The 13,191-nt window shown below is 48.5% G+C and overlaps 1 protein-coding gene across 2 annotated transcripts in view; it reads right to left on the bottom strand.

Annotated features, from left to right (window-relative positions):
- MAPKAPK2 (MAPK activated protein kinase 2) overlaps nt 1-13,191 on the bottom strand; it is a 63,390-nt gene that overhangs the window by 21,913 nt on the left and 28,286 nt on the right. For both annotated transcript variants that reach the window (XM_064477127.1, XM_010991340.3), the window contains exons 2-5: nt 1,385-1,524; nt 1,146-1,210; nt 811-890; nt 167-293 (exon numbers count right to left, since the gene is read on the bottom strand). In XM_064477127.1, coding sequence (XP_064333197.1) covers nt 167-293; nt 811-890; nt 1,146-1,210; nt 1,385-1,524 — 412 coding nt within the window. The remainder of the gene's footprint in view (nt 1-166; nt 294-810; nt 891-1,145; nt 1,211-1,384; nt 1,525-13,191) is intronic.

Raw genomic sequence — 13,191 nt, 5'->3', positions numbered from 1 at the left:
AGCTTAGCTCCGACAAGCCCCACTTCGGCTCAGGTCACATCAGGACCAGTGTTAGAAAGGGCTGGAGAACACGACCCTCTTAGGACCTGTGGCCCTGAGACCGCCAAAGTGGGGGCTGACAAATCTCTGGGGAAAGACAAGCTCCCCAGGCCTTCTCTGGACTTACCCACGTAGTATGGCGTGTAACAAGGAGTGGTCAGGGAGTTGTGGCTGGTGGTTTCCTTGGCAAAGCCAAAATCAGTGAGCTTCAGAATGGCATTGGGCCTTTTGGAGGTGTACAAGAGATTCTCAGGCTACAGAAAGAGAGACATAAGTAACAGCCCTGCTGAACCTGGCGGGGCTACCAGAAACCGAAAGGGTAAAGATTCCTTCCTTCCTTCCTTCCTTCCTCCCTCCCTTCCTTCCTCTATTCAACAACCATTTGTCCAGCCCCTGTGATCTGCACACCATGAGGACCCAGCCTCCCGAGAGCATACAGGGTGCCTGGAGATAAGAGACTAACACAGAGACCCAGCAGTAAACACCACAGGGACTCAGAGACCAAAGGTGTGACTGAGAAGGCCTGACTCAGGAGGACCACGGGGCTGAGTGTGGCCTCAGGAGGCTTACAGACCGGGTTGGGGGTTTGCCCAGAGAAGGCAGGGCCCTGCAGGGCAGAGGGTAGCACTCTGTCCCACTCTGCCCTCACCCAGGCTCGAGGATGCAGGATGACTCTGGGAATCTTCCTGGGGTCGCCGTGACCCTGACCCCCATGGCCTCCAGGACACCTGAGCTGGGGGGCGGCAGGGGGGCAGTAACCACAGCTGGTACCTTGACATCCCGATGGGCGATGTTGATCGAGTGTAAATACTGGATGGCCTCACCGATGCTCTTCATGATTTCTGACGCCTCTGCAGAGAAGAGAGCAGGAAGGAGAGGGAAGAAAAGCCACAAGATGTGTCATTAGGTCTGAAAACCCAATACCCCAGGCCCCCGACACAGCCCCAGGCTCCCTGCATCCACCCCCTACCCCAGGAACTCAGCACGAGCTGGAGGGGCAGCAGGCCTCAGGACCTCTCAGGAGAGCAACGGCTGCCCGAGGCCCCCTTCAGACACCCTGCTGCGCTGCCTGCCAAAGCCTGGTTCCCACAACAGACCCTTTCTACCTCTTTCTGTGAAGGCTTGGTCTCCTCGGTCCTGGATTCGGCTAAAGAGCTCTCCACCATCCAAACTGAAACAAAGCCACAGTCACATCTGGTGCACACACCACCATCACGCTCCCACCAAAAGAAGTCAAGCGTTTACATTTTAGGCTTGAGTCCCCGTCTGGCCATCCTTAGAAGGTCAGGGGCCTGAGCAGGGGTGGGATCAGGTTGGGCCAGGAACAAAGAGGAAGGCTGCTCACCACTCCATGACAATCAGCAGGCACTTCCTCCCCGCATACAGGTTCTCATACACGTCCACGATGCGCACAATGTGCGGGCACTGGGAGGCCCGCCAGTGCAGCTCCACCTCGCGGCGGGCCTTGGGACAGTCCTGAAGCATCTGCAAGACCATCGCCTCCTAAGAAACTGCTCGGGGGCTGCAGGGAGCACTGGGCCTACCCCAAGCCCGGCCCACCCCGCCTGTCGCACCATCCACGCCGCCTACGGCTGGTCCACCACCAGCGCTCCAGCGCCCTCCCCAAGCCTCCTTCTCCTAAGTCCTGACGCAGAGCTCTGCAGCTCCCTTAGCTGCTACTCTAAAAGAAACCTCAAGATGACCCCTCACAGGGCCTTGACAGCTACAGTGAGATCACCCTTGACCATTTTGCCCAGCTGCGCCCTTCCACAGCTAAGAGTACAAAGTCAATTCCAGATGGCGGGCAGAGTCAAGCATGGGTAGACAGGGAGTAAAGGAGGCCTGGGGAGACAGACGGACTGAGAAAAACCCAAACAACAAATGAAAGGGGCCTAGAAAGAAGGGAGACTCCAGATCGGTAAGATAAGGTAACTCCAGGATCCCTCAAACCCAGTACACCAAATCCCGTGCAATGTCCTTTCAACCAACAGGTGGCCTTGGGTGTCAGCCAGATGTGGTTTAAATCCTGGTTCTTACTAGATATGCAACTTTGAGCAAGTTACTTAACTCATAAGCCTCGTTCCTCTCCCCTCTTCCGTGGAGCAGGTGGCCAAGGTATTAAGGGAGCCTGGATCCCTCACCTGCCTCGGGGGCCGAATCTTGACTAGTCTGAGTCCATCTCATTAATCCCAGGCCCTTTTACTAAGACCTGACCCTTAGTAAACTTTGGGGGAATCTGCCGAGAGGCCTCTTAAAGGGAACACAAGGAACGCACATCATCTCTCCTGAATGTGGTGCCTGGCACCGCGGCAGTCACTTGGTAACATGAGGGGGACCAGCCGAAGGGGATAAACCAACGCACTGAAGGAAGCAACCAGGAGAGGTGGCAGCTACCTTGTTGACATCACCAAGCATCCCTCATGACTTCTTGGTAAAAACAGACTTTCCTTACTGTTTAAACTGCTTTCAGTGGGACTTTTTTATTGCTCAGAGCCAAAGACATCCTGATACATCCCTTTGTAAAATGGGGACAGATTTGTTGCTAAGGATTAAGTGAAATAACCCTGCAAAGCATCAAGCAGAGCGCCCGGCACGCGCTCAGTAACGTTAGCTGTCGTTTTTGCTGCAGACCGTCTTGGCATAGATACGAAAACAATCAAGACAAGGACCCTGACAGAGCAGCCATCTCCGTGGGACGTCAAGATTAGACCTCTAAGTACAGACTGCAACTGCTTTGGACATTCAGAGGGCTGGGGTGTCAGGGAGACAGTCCGGCAGGCAAGGAAATGAACAGGCAGAAGGGAGGCACCCAGGCAGGGAAAACGGTGGGAATCGGGCCTGAGTGACTGAGACGGAGCGAAGCTGGGGCGGGTGAGTGACACAGCAGGAGTGCTAACAGACCTGCTGGGAAGTGCATGAAGCTTGCTAAGAAAGATCAGCTGGCCAGGATGGAGCCAGATGACAGAGGGCACGGAAAGGCAAACACAGGAATTTTCAAACAAGAAAACTAGCATTCAGTATTGGTTAAACCACCGTGGTCACTCCTAGTGAACTGAAAGACATGCGTACCATTCAACCTAAGAATCCTACTTTTAGGGTTTACCTTATATGAGGTAATTCATGATAAGGAGGCATATGCAACTGTGTCCTTTACTACGATGTTTTTGATGGTGAAAATGTGTGTGTTTTAATGGTGAAAATGTGGAAGCAACAAAGTGATCTTCAATAGAGAAAGCCTAAATTAAGTGCTGCATGATGACAAAATAGAATTCTGTCAAGCAGGAAACATTAATAATGCAGACTGATCATTAATAATCTTTAAAATGATTCTGGGTTTGAAAAGTTATATGCAATATACATGTATAAATGAAACAGTCTGAATTATACAGAATTGTTTCTTGTAGATCAAATAAGATCAACTATCATCAATATCACAGTGTTCAATCTAATCTAATTTAAACAATTTAAAGAATGGTGTATATTTTTTGTGGCGAAAAAAAAAAAGAAAACTAACTTTCAGTTTTGCTCCAGTCCACGAAACTCTGGCCCTTTTCTAATTACATAGTATTTTACAGGATGAGGAAACTGAGGCTCAGAGAAGTAGTGTGTCCCAGACTCGGTTCCTGGGGAAAGGCAGAGCCAGGGTTGGAATTCAAGCCTGGTGGATCCCAAAGTCCAAGCCTTTTGCACAATATCACACAGCTTTTAGAGATGAGGTGAGGCCAAGGCTTATCAGTCTCAGAGCACCAAATGCAAAGGTCCTTTGCAAAGGCAATCCCCAAACAGGAGCCCAGATCACTGAGTCTCCTAAGGAGCTGGCAGGAGGCAAGGTCATCATGAGGTCACACTGCCACCTGGTGGCCATCTAAGGACGCTGCACGGGTCCTGAATTCTGCCACCTTCAACTTCATTCATCTGGATGGACCAAGGGAAAAGGTTATCCTTTCCCATGCCCTGTGAAGAGGAGGAGGCACTGGCCAATTTCATTTGCATGTATTCAATTCAACAAGCATTTATCAAGCTCCTACTATGGGCCACACATTGTGCTAGATGTCAGTACCAAATAGAAGATTCCCAGCCTGAAGGAACTCAGACTAGGGGATGGAGGTGGGGGCATGAGGGGGGGCAGACACACAGAAAATGCTTATAACCTTGTGAGATAATGTGCTGTGAGACTGTTAAATTCAAAGGGTTCAAGAGCAAAAGTTCTCAGAGCAGCCAAAACAGAAAGACCTCTATCGCCCTCTGTACAGGCACATAGGAACTGAAGCCCAGAGAGAAAGATTTAAAGTTGCAAAATTTACTCAGCGGCAACAATCAGGAGAGACTTGGGCCTGGGTCTGGAATTTATCAATTTCCAGTTGCGTAGCCTTGGAGAGGCCATTACCTTCCTGAGTCCATTCCACATTCGTGAGTTAGCAGTTGTCACAGCTGCCTGGCCCCCTCGCTCACAGAGCCACTGCAAGCATCTGTGAAATAACACCTCTAAGAGGGCTTTGCTATCAGAAAGACACTCGCCACTGCAAACCAGCAGCACAGCTGCCCCCAGAGGGGCCCTCTCCGTCACCTCTGAGTTGAGGCTGTAACACCTCGATATAACAACTCCCCCCGATGTGTACAAGCCACCAGCGAGACTGCAGGCTGGGTTTCTGCCTGCAGCCTGGTGACCACCGCCCCACCTGGGAACCAGCTCCGCGCTCTAACCAACCACTGCTATGGTAAGTGAGGATGCCCCTCGGCCCCTCCTGAACTCAGCATGCACTGCAGGGTCTGCTTGCTCTCTCTGCCTTAGACATTTAAGAGTGTGGGGCATTAGGCAAAACAGAATTTGCAGCCAGAAAGCCTGGGTTTGCATTCCATCTCCAGGCTTCCATAAAATCCCTCACCTGGAGCTGGACTGACCTAGTAAAACAAATCTGGCCTTGGGAATCACACACAACCTGCATCCCAGTTCTGCACTTCGCAGCTCGTGTTAGGCAAGCCAACCCACCTTCTGAAAAGGGTTTCCTCATCTGTAAAACTGGATTCAAATCAGCAAAATAAGTAAAGTGGAAAGAATAGTATTTTTAAATTCAAGAAACATGGAATTAACCTAAATGTCCATTGACAGACAACTGGATAAAGAAATTGTAGTATATTTATACAATGGAGTACTACTCAGCTATAAAAAAAGAAAAATGCCATTTGCAGCAACATGGATGGATCTAGAGATTGTCATTCTAAGTGAAGCCAGAAAGAAAGAAAAATACCATATGATATCACTTATATGTGGAATCTAAGAAAAAATTTAAAAAGAAAAAAAAAAGGACATTATGAACTCATCTACAAAACAGAAACAGACTCACAGACATAGTAAACAATCTTACAGTTACCAGGGAGAGGGGGTGGAAGGGATAAATTTGGGAGTTTGAGATTTGCAAATGTCAGCCACTATATATAAAAATAGATTTTTAAAAAAAGTTTCTTCTGTATAGCACAGGGAACTATATTCAGTATCTTGTAATAATCTTTAATGAAAAATATGAAAACAAATATATGTATGTATATGCATGACTGGGACACTGTGCTGTGCACCAGAAATTGACACATTATAATTGACTACTTCAATTAAAAAAATTTTTTTTCTAAGAGAAACATAATTAGAATTTCCCATGAAGACTGGTAATTGACATCAGGTATATATTTATCAGAAATCCCTGAATGGATATAAAAACCAGCCCAAGCCATGAAAGCAAGACCTTCAACCTGGTCAGGCGACAGGCTGGCTGACATCTTGGGGGCAGAGCCATGAAGAGCCAAAGAGGCTTTGTGGACAGCTGTGGGGTACCGAAGCCTGGAGAGAGGAAACCAAGCATGTGCTAATCTGGAGCAGAGGGCTAAGTAAAGAACAGGAGGGGAGGTTCCCGAGCAGCAAGCCAGAGAAGAGACAGGGAGAGCAAACAGGATTCCTAGGGTGCTGCCAGGCGCCACCAGCAACGGTACATGGCAGGTTCAACCTGAAGCCAAGAGAGTCACACGAGAAAGGTCCTCCCGCTCTGGCCTGGATAAGAGCAGTGGAGGCCAAAGGGCCCAGGACCACAGCCCTGATGGCCCACATCTGAAGGAAGGAAGGGTCTTCCCCAAACCAAAAGCCATAGGCCCTGGGACAAGGAATGCCTGAAAGGGATCGTGCAATATTTTAAGCCCATGCTAAGCCTAGAAAGGATATTGCGACTTGCTTTGGCCCCCTACAGTTTGCATCTGAAATTCCCCTGCACTGTTGAAAAGGGTCATTGTTGCATGTGCTAGACTGCAATGCAACAGGCAGGCCACCTACCTACCAAGTGTGGCGGGGGCCAGGGACCAGGCCACGAGGCCACTGCCCATCACTAGGATGATGGTGGCAATGAGGGAACGGTGGGAGCTCTCCCAAAATACTGTTCCAAGCCTCTCTTTGTCCGACCTGGATGAAAGAGGATGGTCCGCCTTACCTCCCTAACCAAATCTTCCATCATGGGTCTGCATGAAAAGACCTGGGAGTAGGAAGCACCCTAAGCTAAGGTGAGCCAGGGAGAAGGAGGGAAACAGAGGCCGGGGCCTGAGGCACTGGTCCCCAGCAAGGAAGATCTGAGGACCAGAAGGGAAGGGACGAGGCCCAGGTCCCAAGGGATCCTCACAAGCTCCACCACTTACTCAGTGTGTGAACTTGGGGAAGTTTTTAATCCCTTGGTGTCTCAGTTTCCTTACCTAAAGGGGATAATAACAGTACCTACCAAAACAAGCAAACAAAAAAACAGCACCTACCTATATCAAATGCGTTAATACATGCACATTATGTAAAGAATGATGCTCAGCACATAATAGGCACTGCATCAGTGTTTGCCATTATTGTTCTGCCCCCAAATTCCCCCATGTGCCAGAGTCCCACTGGGGTGGGCAACTGGGATGCTGCTCACACCCATCTCATTTAAGGTGCTATGAACAGCTCCAGGCACTGGGTGGAAGGGACGCAGAACACGGGGAGGGACGCAGGCTTCGGCACCCTCGCCCTGAGTCTCCCTTTCCCTCCCTACAGCCTAAACAGACAGCTGGGGGCGGACACACATCAGGAGAAGGAAGCCATCCATCCCTTCCCAAGACAGACGCGGTGCCAAGAGTGATGCAAAAGTCTGAATCAGACACCACGTGGTACGTCGTGTGTGTGGTGCAAATTGTTAAACAAGACCTCTTGCGCCGCCTCCCGACGTGGGCCGGGCCCGCCCACTCCCCTCCACACACAGGGGGCAGACCTGGGGTGCTTCGCAGCCAGGAGTAAAGAGGAGGACTTGGGGAGGAGGGCCGCTGCTGTGGGCTGGGTCCCAGCAACCTCCTCAGCACAGGGCCAGCGGGGAGGATGCAGGGGAGCAGGGAAGAGGGAGCCCCTGCTTCCCAGGAGCGCTCTGGGTTCCACGGGTGCCAGGCACTCTGAATGGGAGCCCTCACATCCACCCCAGGAGGCAGCGTCCTGCTTTCTCAATGAGAAAACACAGGCTCAGAGGAGCTGAACCATTAGTTCAAGGCCTCTCAGCTGGCTGTCCTCGGCAGGACTGGAATGCGACCCCCCATCTCATTGCTCCCAAAGCCCCTTTCCCACCATCCCCTGGTGAGGCCAAGGATACCACACCTGCCCAAGACCGTCCATGATGCCAACAGCCGAAAACGGGGGCTGGAAATGCACAAAGGCCTTAACGTGCAAGCCCTTTAATCTTGAAACTCCAGAATTCCAAAACTTTAGGATTTTAGAATTTTACCCTATGGCACTAATCACAGACAGAGCTTTAAGAATATACATATATATTCCAAAAATTGTTGACTTTAACTGGAAATGACTAGCAAACTGAATGCCCAGCAATAAGCAATAGAGATTGCTTTTTCAAAAAGTTTATACAATCTACAATCATTAAAACGCTGCTTCAGAAGACTATGTAATGGGACATGGATTCCTAAGTGCCTCAGTCACTGTCATCACTGTCAGTGGCAGCACTGTATTTTTTTCCTTTGCAACCCAAATCCCAGTCTGTAGTTTTCTTAAATTTATCTGATAGTAAATGAAAAAGCAAACTACACAGCCTTATGTACAGTACAGTTCTCATGTATATTTGTATTTATCTCTGTGTATATCTGTGTACACAGATGCATACAGTATGTGTGTGTATATATACATATATGTATACATACACAGATATGTAACAGGGAGGGCATTCACACTCAGGAAAATGTTAATAATTACATATCTGAAAGGTAAGATTACAGTGACTTAATTTTCTTTATTATATCTTTGTTTTCTAGGTGGCTTACAATTAGCATATATACTTTTCAAAGAGGCAAAGAAGCTTAGCTCTCCAAATTTTAATTGGAGGCTGTCATCCACACCCCAGGCCCCGAGGTCAGGGAGAAGCAGCTGTGCGCTTCCAGGCAGCTCTGCCAGGCGGCTGAGCCATGGACCTGCCCTCTAGAGTACTGAGCATGAAACAGCTCATGCCCAGTGGGTGCTGGCCGTGCGTGGTGGGTGAGAAGAGAAGATAAGGAGAACTGAGTGCAGACTATTTAGGCACTCTGTCCTCCTCCAGCTCCATCTGGCCCTGACCAAGCCTCCTCAGCTCCCCAGCTAGGAATGGGGCATCCATGTCTGCCTCAAAGATCATTGGCCCTCTCCTTCCAGCCTGAATGCTGGGGAACTGGGCCCCCACAGCCCTGAGCAGTGAATGAGGAGGTGTGCACAGTCACGTAGTAGCAGGACCAGGACACACTGTCCTGGCATCCTGTGTGATCTCTCTAAAGAGCAGAGACCCCTCCAAAGCCCCCATTCCTGAATCTGGAGCCATCAAGGGGGCAGGGAGACACACGGCACTCACGGCACTTGCCCTCATCTGCCCCGACTGCCATCACTTGGTGAAACCTGGGGTGCCCAGCACGTGCCACACACCGGCTTGGAAGGTGTGAGGACACGACAGACAACACGACAAGCAAGACCTGCACCCCATGGGACTTACATTTTAGTTCACAATAAACAAAGTTTCTTATTACTATTTTTAATTCCACATCGGGATGTGTGCTGCAAAGGAAAGAAATCGGGTGTTGCTACAAAAGCAGCAGTGGGGCGGAGGGAGGGTCTCCTTTACCCCCGAATTACAGAGAACCACTGACAGCTGGAGAGGGGGGCCTCACGTCTCTTTTCATCTAGCTCAGCTTGGAAATACAAGACAGCACAGACAGACAAGTCTTGGTTGAAACGATCTTTCTCTACATCTATCGGAGGCGGGGAGAGCACGCCCCTCTTCCAGAACCTCTGCACAGCTCACGGAGGAGCCCCTGACGGTCCTCCCACAGAAACTGATGTCAACATAAATCTAACAGCAGATTTCTGTAAAACTTAGAAGGTTGCTGAAGTAAAAGATACACAGAAGTACATCATCAGGGTCCTTCATGTTGGCATCCACATTCCCAAACATTTGGTTAGGAGGTACGAGCAGTTTTCCGTTTGTTGCAGACTTTTGTTCATGTGCCGGGGAAAATTCTGACCCCCAGATAAAACTTGCAGGGGGGAATCCAGTGCCAAAAGCCTTAAAACAACCACAACACACCACCCAGGAGATGCGCGTGACCTTCCCTGCGGTCTGCACCCCCACCCTCGCTCTGCAGGACCTGCCCTGCGCAGCCACGAAGGACCGAGCTTCAACAAAAAAGCAAGAGGCTTAGAAGTCACACTGTAAATGACAAATTAAAAAATATATATATTTGTATTACATGGTGGATTAAAAAGCCTGACTTAACTCTGGCAAATCAACTGTAAGAGATTAACAATCCACTATAAAAATGGCCAAAGAATAAGAACAGGCAGTTCAAAGAAAAACCACAGAAGGCCAAACGAAAAGACGTCCAGTGCAACTCATAAGAGAACTGTTTCTGAAAACAATGATAATTGCACCAGGATGGCAAAAAGGTGTTTTAATGTTTGAGCGGAAATAAAACAAAATAAAACCCCTGAGTTTATGCAAAGATATTTGAGGGAAAAGGCACCCTTCCAAACACTCAGCAGGGATATCAACTCGTACATTTGTGGGAGAATTTGGCCGTCTCTGTCAAAGTTGTAAATGTTCCGAGCTTGGACCCGGTAATTACTCAGCTGGGAAATCATCCTATAAACATGTTCTTAAAGCATCTTAATGGCAAAAAATTGGTCAGGACCTAAACGAATACCACTCAGGAGCTGGTCAGACAAACAGCAGCACATCCCTGTGACAAAGCCTTGAGAGACAGCCAGGCAGGCGGCAGCCACCACTGCGGGGGGACAGGGTGTTAATAAATGGGAAAGCAAAGAATGGGATGATTTCAGCTTCTTCCTTTATGCCCCCCCCAATTTTTTTTTATGGATCTGCATTCACATTACTCAAGTAACTTTTAAAGTATATTCACAAAGGTAAGACGCAAACCTGCCGAAGGGTTCATTAGTGGTAATTTAGGTGACATTTTCTTTTTTGGGTGTTTTAAATTTCCAAAAATATTCTAAACAGAATACAAAATGTACTATTCAGGTGGCTTTGCTCTTGTCATTTTGTTTTGTTTTGTTTTAAGGCAGAAAGAAGAAGATACATGCACTTGTGGATGCCTAACATTTTTCTGGAAGTATTTACTCCCTTCCCCCCAAAAATTATATTGACAATGTTGACCATGAGGGAGTAGGTACTAGAGAGAAGCTTGTATTTTTCTATTTTTTTTATTTTTTCTTTTTCATTCTGTATTTTTCTGTACTGTTTGCATCTCTGCAATCTGCATGTATTTTTCAAAATTAAGTCGAGGGGTTTGGATTCTGAGGTGCAGTATGCTTCAGGCCTGTATCTGACTCCCGTCCTGAGTGCCCCCAAAGCAAGCTGACCTTCCTGTTAAGACTGGGAGGTGAGTCGGGAGGGGGCCGCCACGCTGGCCCCGGGGGTGCAGGACCTGCTGGAACTCAGAGTATGAGGGTAACCCAGTGGCTGGAAAGGCCTGCATCTTTCTGGAGAACATAACCCAAATGTGACAGAGAACAGCCCGAGGCCCCAAACCACCGCTGCTAACCACTTCTGACTTACATGGAAACGGACTCTGCACACAGTGGGGGCGTCAACCACGCTGGAGTCCTGGGGAGGAAACTGAAAGGCTGGGGACACAGATATTTCTGTTTCTTCCAGCAGATGATAACGACTTCAAAAGAGAAAGAGGAATTTTCATGCAGATCGTACCAACCATGTGTCAGGTGCACTTTATATATAGAAAATATGCTATATTTAATCTCCTAACAGGCCACTGGCATAGAGTCAACTGCTGACTCCATTTACAGGTGTGGCAACCACGGCCAGGGAGGTAACTTGCCCAAGGTCACCCGGCCAGTAATTGACAGAGCCAGGATTCAACCCAATTCAGAATCTAATCTCCTCATTCTTTTTTTTTTTTTTCCCCCACTACAAACGAGGCTTTGACAAACTAACCCTGAGCTGCCAATATTAGTGTCCTGTTGCCTGGTCTCCTTCCTCCTAAATGCCTCCCTTCCCTGCTCTTTTTGCTGGTCGGCCCCATTCATCTCTGCATCCCTCAGACCTGGCACAGCTTAGCAGCGGGCGGTTGCAACATACTTACTGATGAAATGGGGAACAGCTCTATAGGCCAGGGCTTACAGCAGAAAACAAGGCATCTTTCCCCCAGACCCAGGGTAGACGGCGGGGGAAAGAAACACACTAAACTCTCCAAGTTGGCTGTAAGCTAAAATTGGAGTGGCAGGGAGAAAAATGCCATGTCCTTCGTAGTACGTAGGTATGAATTTACAAACTCCACGGAGATGCGCGAACTATTAAGAGGGGCTGAGACGGAACAAGGTCACCAACACTGCTTCTGGCCTACACACAGCCCTCATCAGTTTGACCCTGCACAACAGGCAAAGCAAATATAAAATTGTAACTGGAGGCGATAAATACCACCTCGTCTTCATCACCCCAGTTCAGCGGAATGAGACTCAAGGCTTGTGTACCTTCATCAACAGGTCTAACTGGAGTTGGAAGGAGGGGAGAAAGTACAAGAGAAGGGTCTTACAAGTCAAGAGGGCAGGACACGGAAGCATTATGCTGTTCACCAGAAATGGACACGCTGTAAACTGACTGTACTTCAATCAAAAAAAGAAAGAAACTTTAAGCATTTCTTTTGTCACAAGTATAAAATAAAGATACTTTCTGACCAAAAAAAAAAAAAAAAAAAAAAGAGGACAGTACATACACACACACACACACACACACGCCACCCCTGGCAACAACTCCACAATGCTACACTAAGACGAAGACTGGAGGACAGCTGGGTGAAGAGAAAAGGAAAAAGAACAAAAAGTCAAGTGACTACTGCGGTAACATACAGGGGGATATGTGGTAGAAGATATGAACCGCTCTTTCCTACACAGTTAGCATAAGTGGCCCAGATGCAAGACAGAGCCCAAACCACTCAACACGAGGACGAGGACGGCTGAGAGAGACGCACGTCCTGTTCCGCTAAGTGCAGGGCACCTGAGGAGTTCCTGTCCTTATTAAGAGCCCACCCCTCACACAGCCAAAGACGCAAAAAAGGGACCTGCTACCCAGAACTCAATTCTGATCAGAAAGCAACACGTTAAAAAAAAAAAACTTAATTAGCAAAAACAATAGTAAGAAGGAATATGACATTTGAGAGGAAGTAACTTGTCATTTTAGAGTTTAAAGGAGGAAAGAAAAGGCCTGGGGACAAAAACAACTGTTTAGCTTCGACTTCCAGAAAACCAACACTCAGATACTGAGGCAAAGCAGCAGGGAGAGCAGAGGTCCCAAAAGGAAATGTGTTTTGACAGACATGGCCTCATCTCCAACCAGTGGATTCTGATCACCTAAAGCATGATAGTCCCCCAAAAAAGAACCAGGAGGAGGAAGCCACGGATGGCAAGGCCACGGCTCCAGGAGCTCTAATGAGCTCAGATAGTAAAGGATGTGTCCAAGGCACGAGGAACTGTGTATAAACCAGGACAGACCCGAAGAGAGTGGTGTGCACTCATGAAACAGCACGAATACAGCTCATGAAAATGCAAGAACTACCAACAACATGGCTTAACCTACTTGCAACGCTGTAAGAAGGACCCGAGAG

Source organism: Camelus dromedarius, chromosome 21 (genome assembly GCF_036321535.1).
Source record: "Camelus dromedarius isolate mCamDro1 chromosome 21, mCamDro1.pat, whole genome shotgun sequence".
Taxonomy (NCBI): Eukaryota; Metazoa; Chordata; class Mammalia; order Artiodactyla; family Camelidae; genus Camelus; species Camelus dromedarius.
The sequence above is the reverse complement of the archived record's forward strand: the minus strand, read 5'-3'. Positions and strand labels throughout refer to the sequence as shown.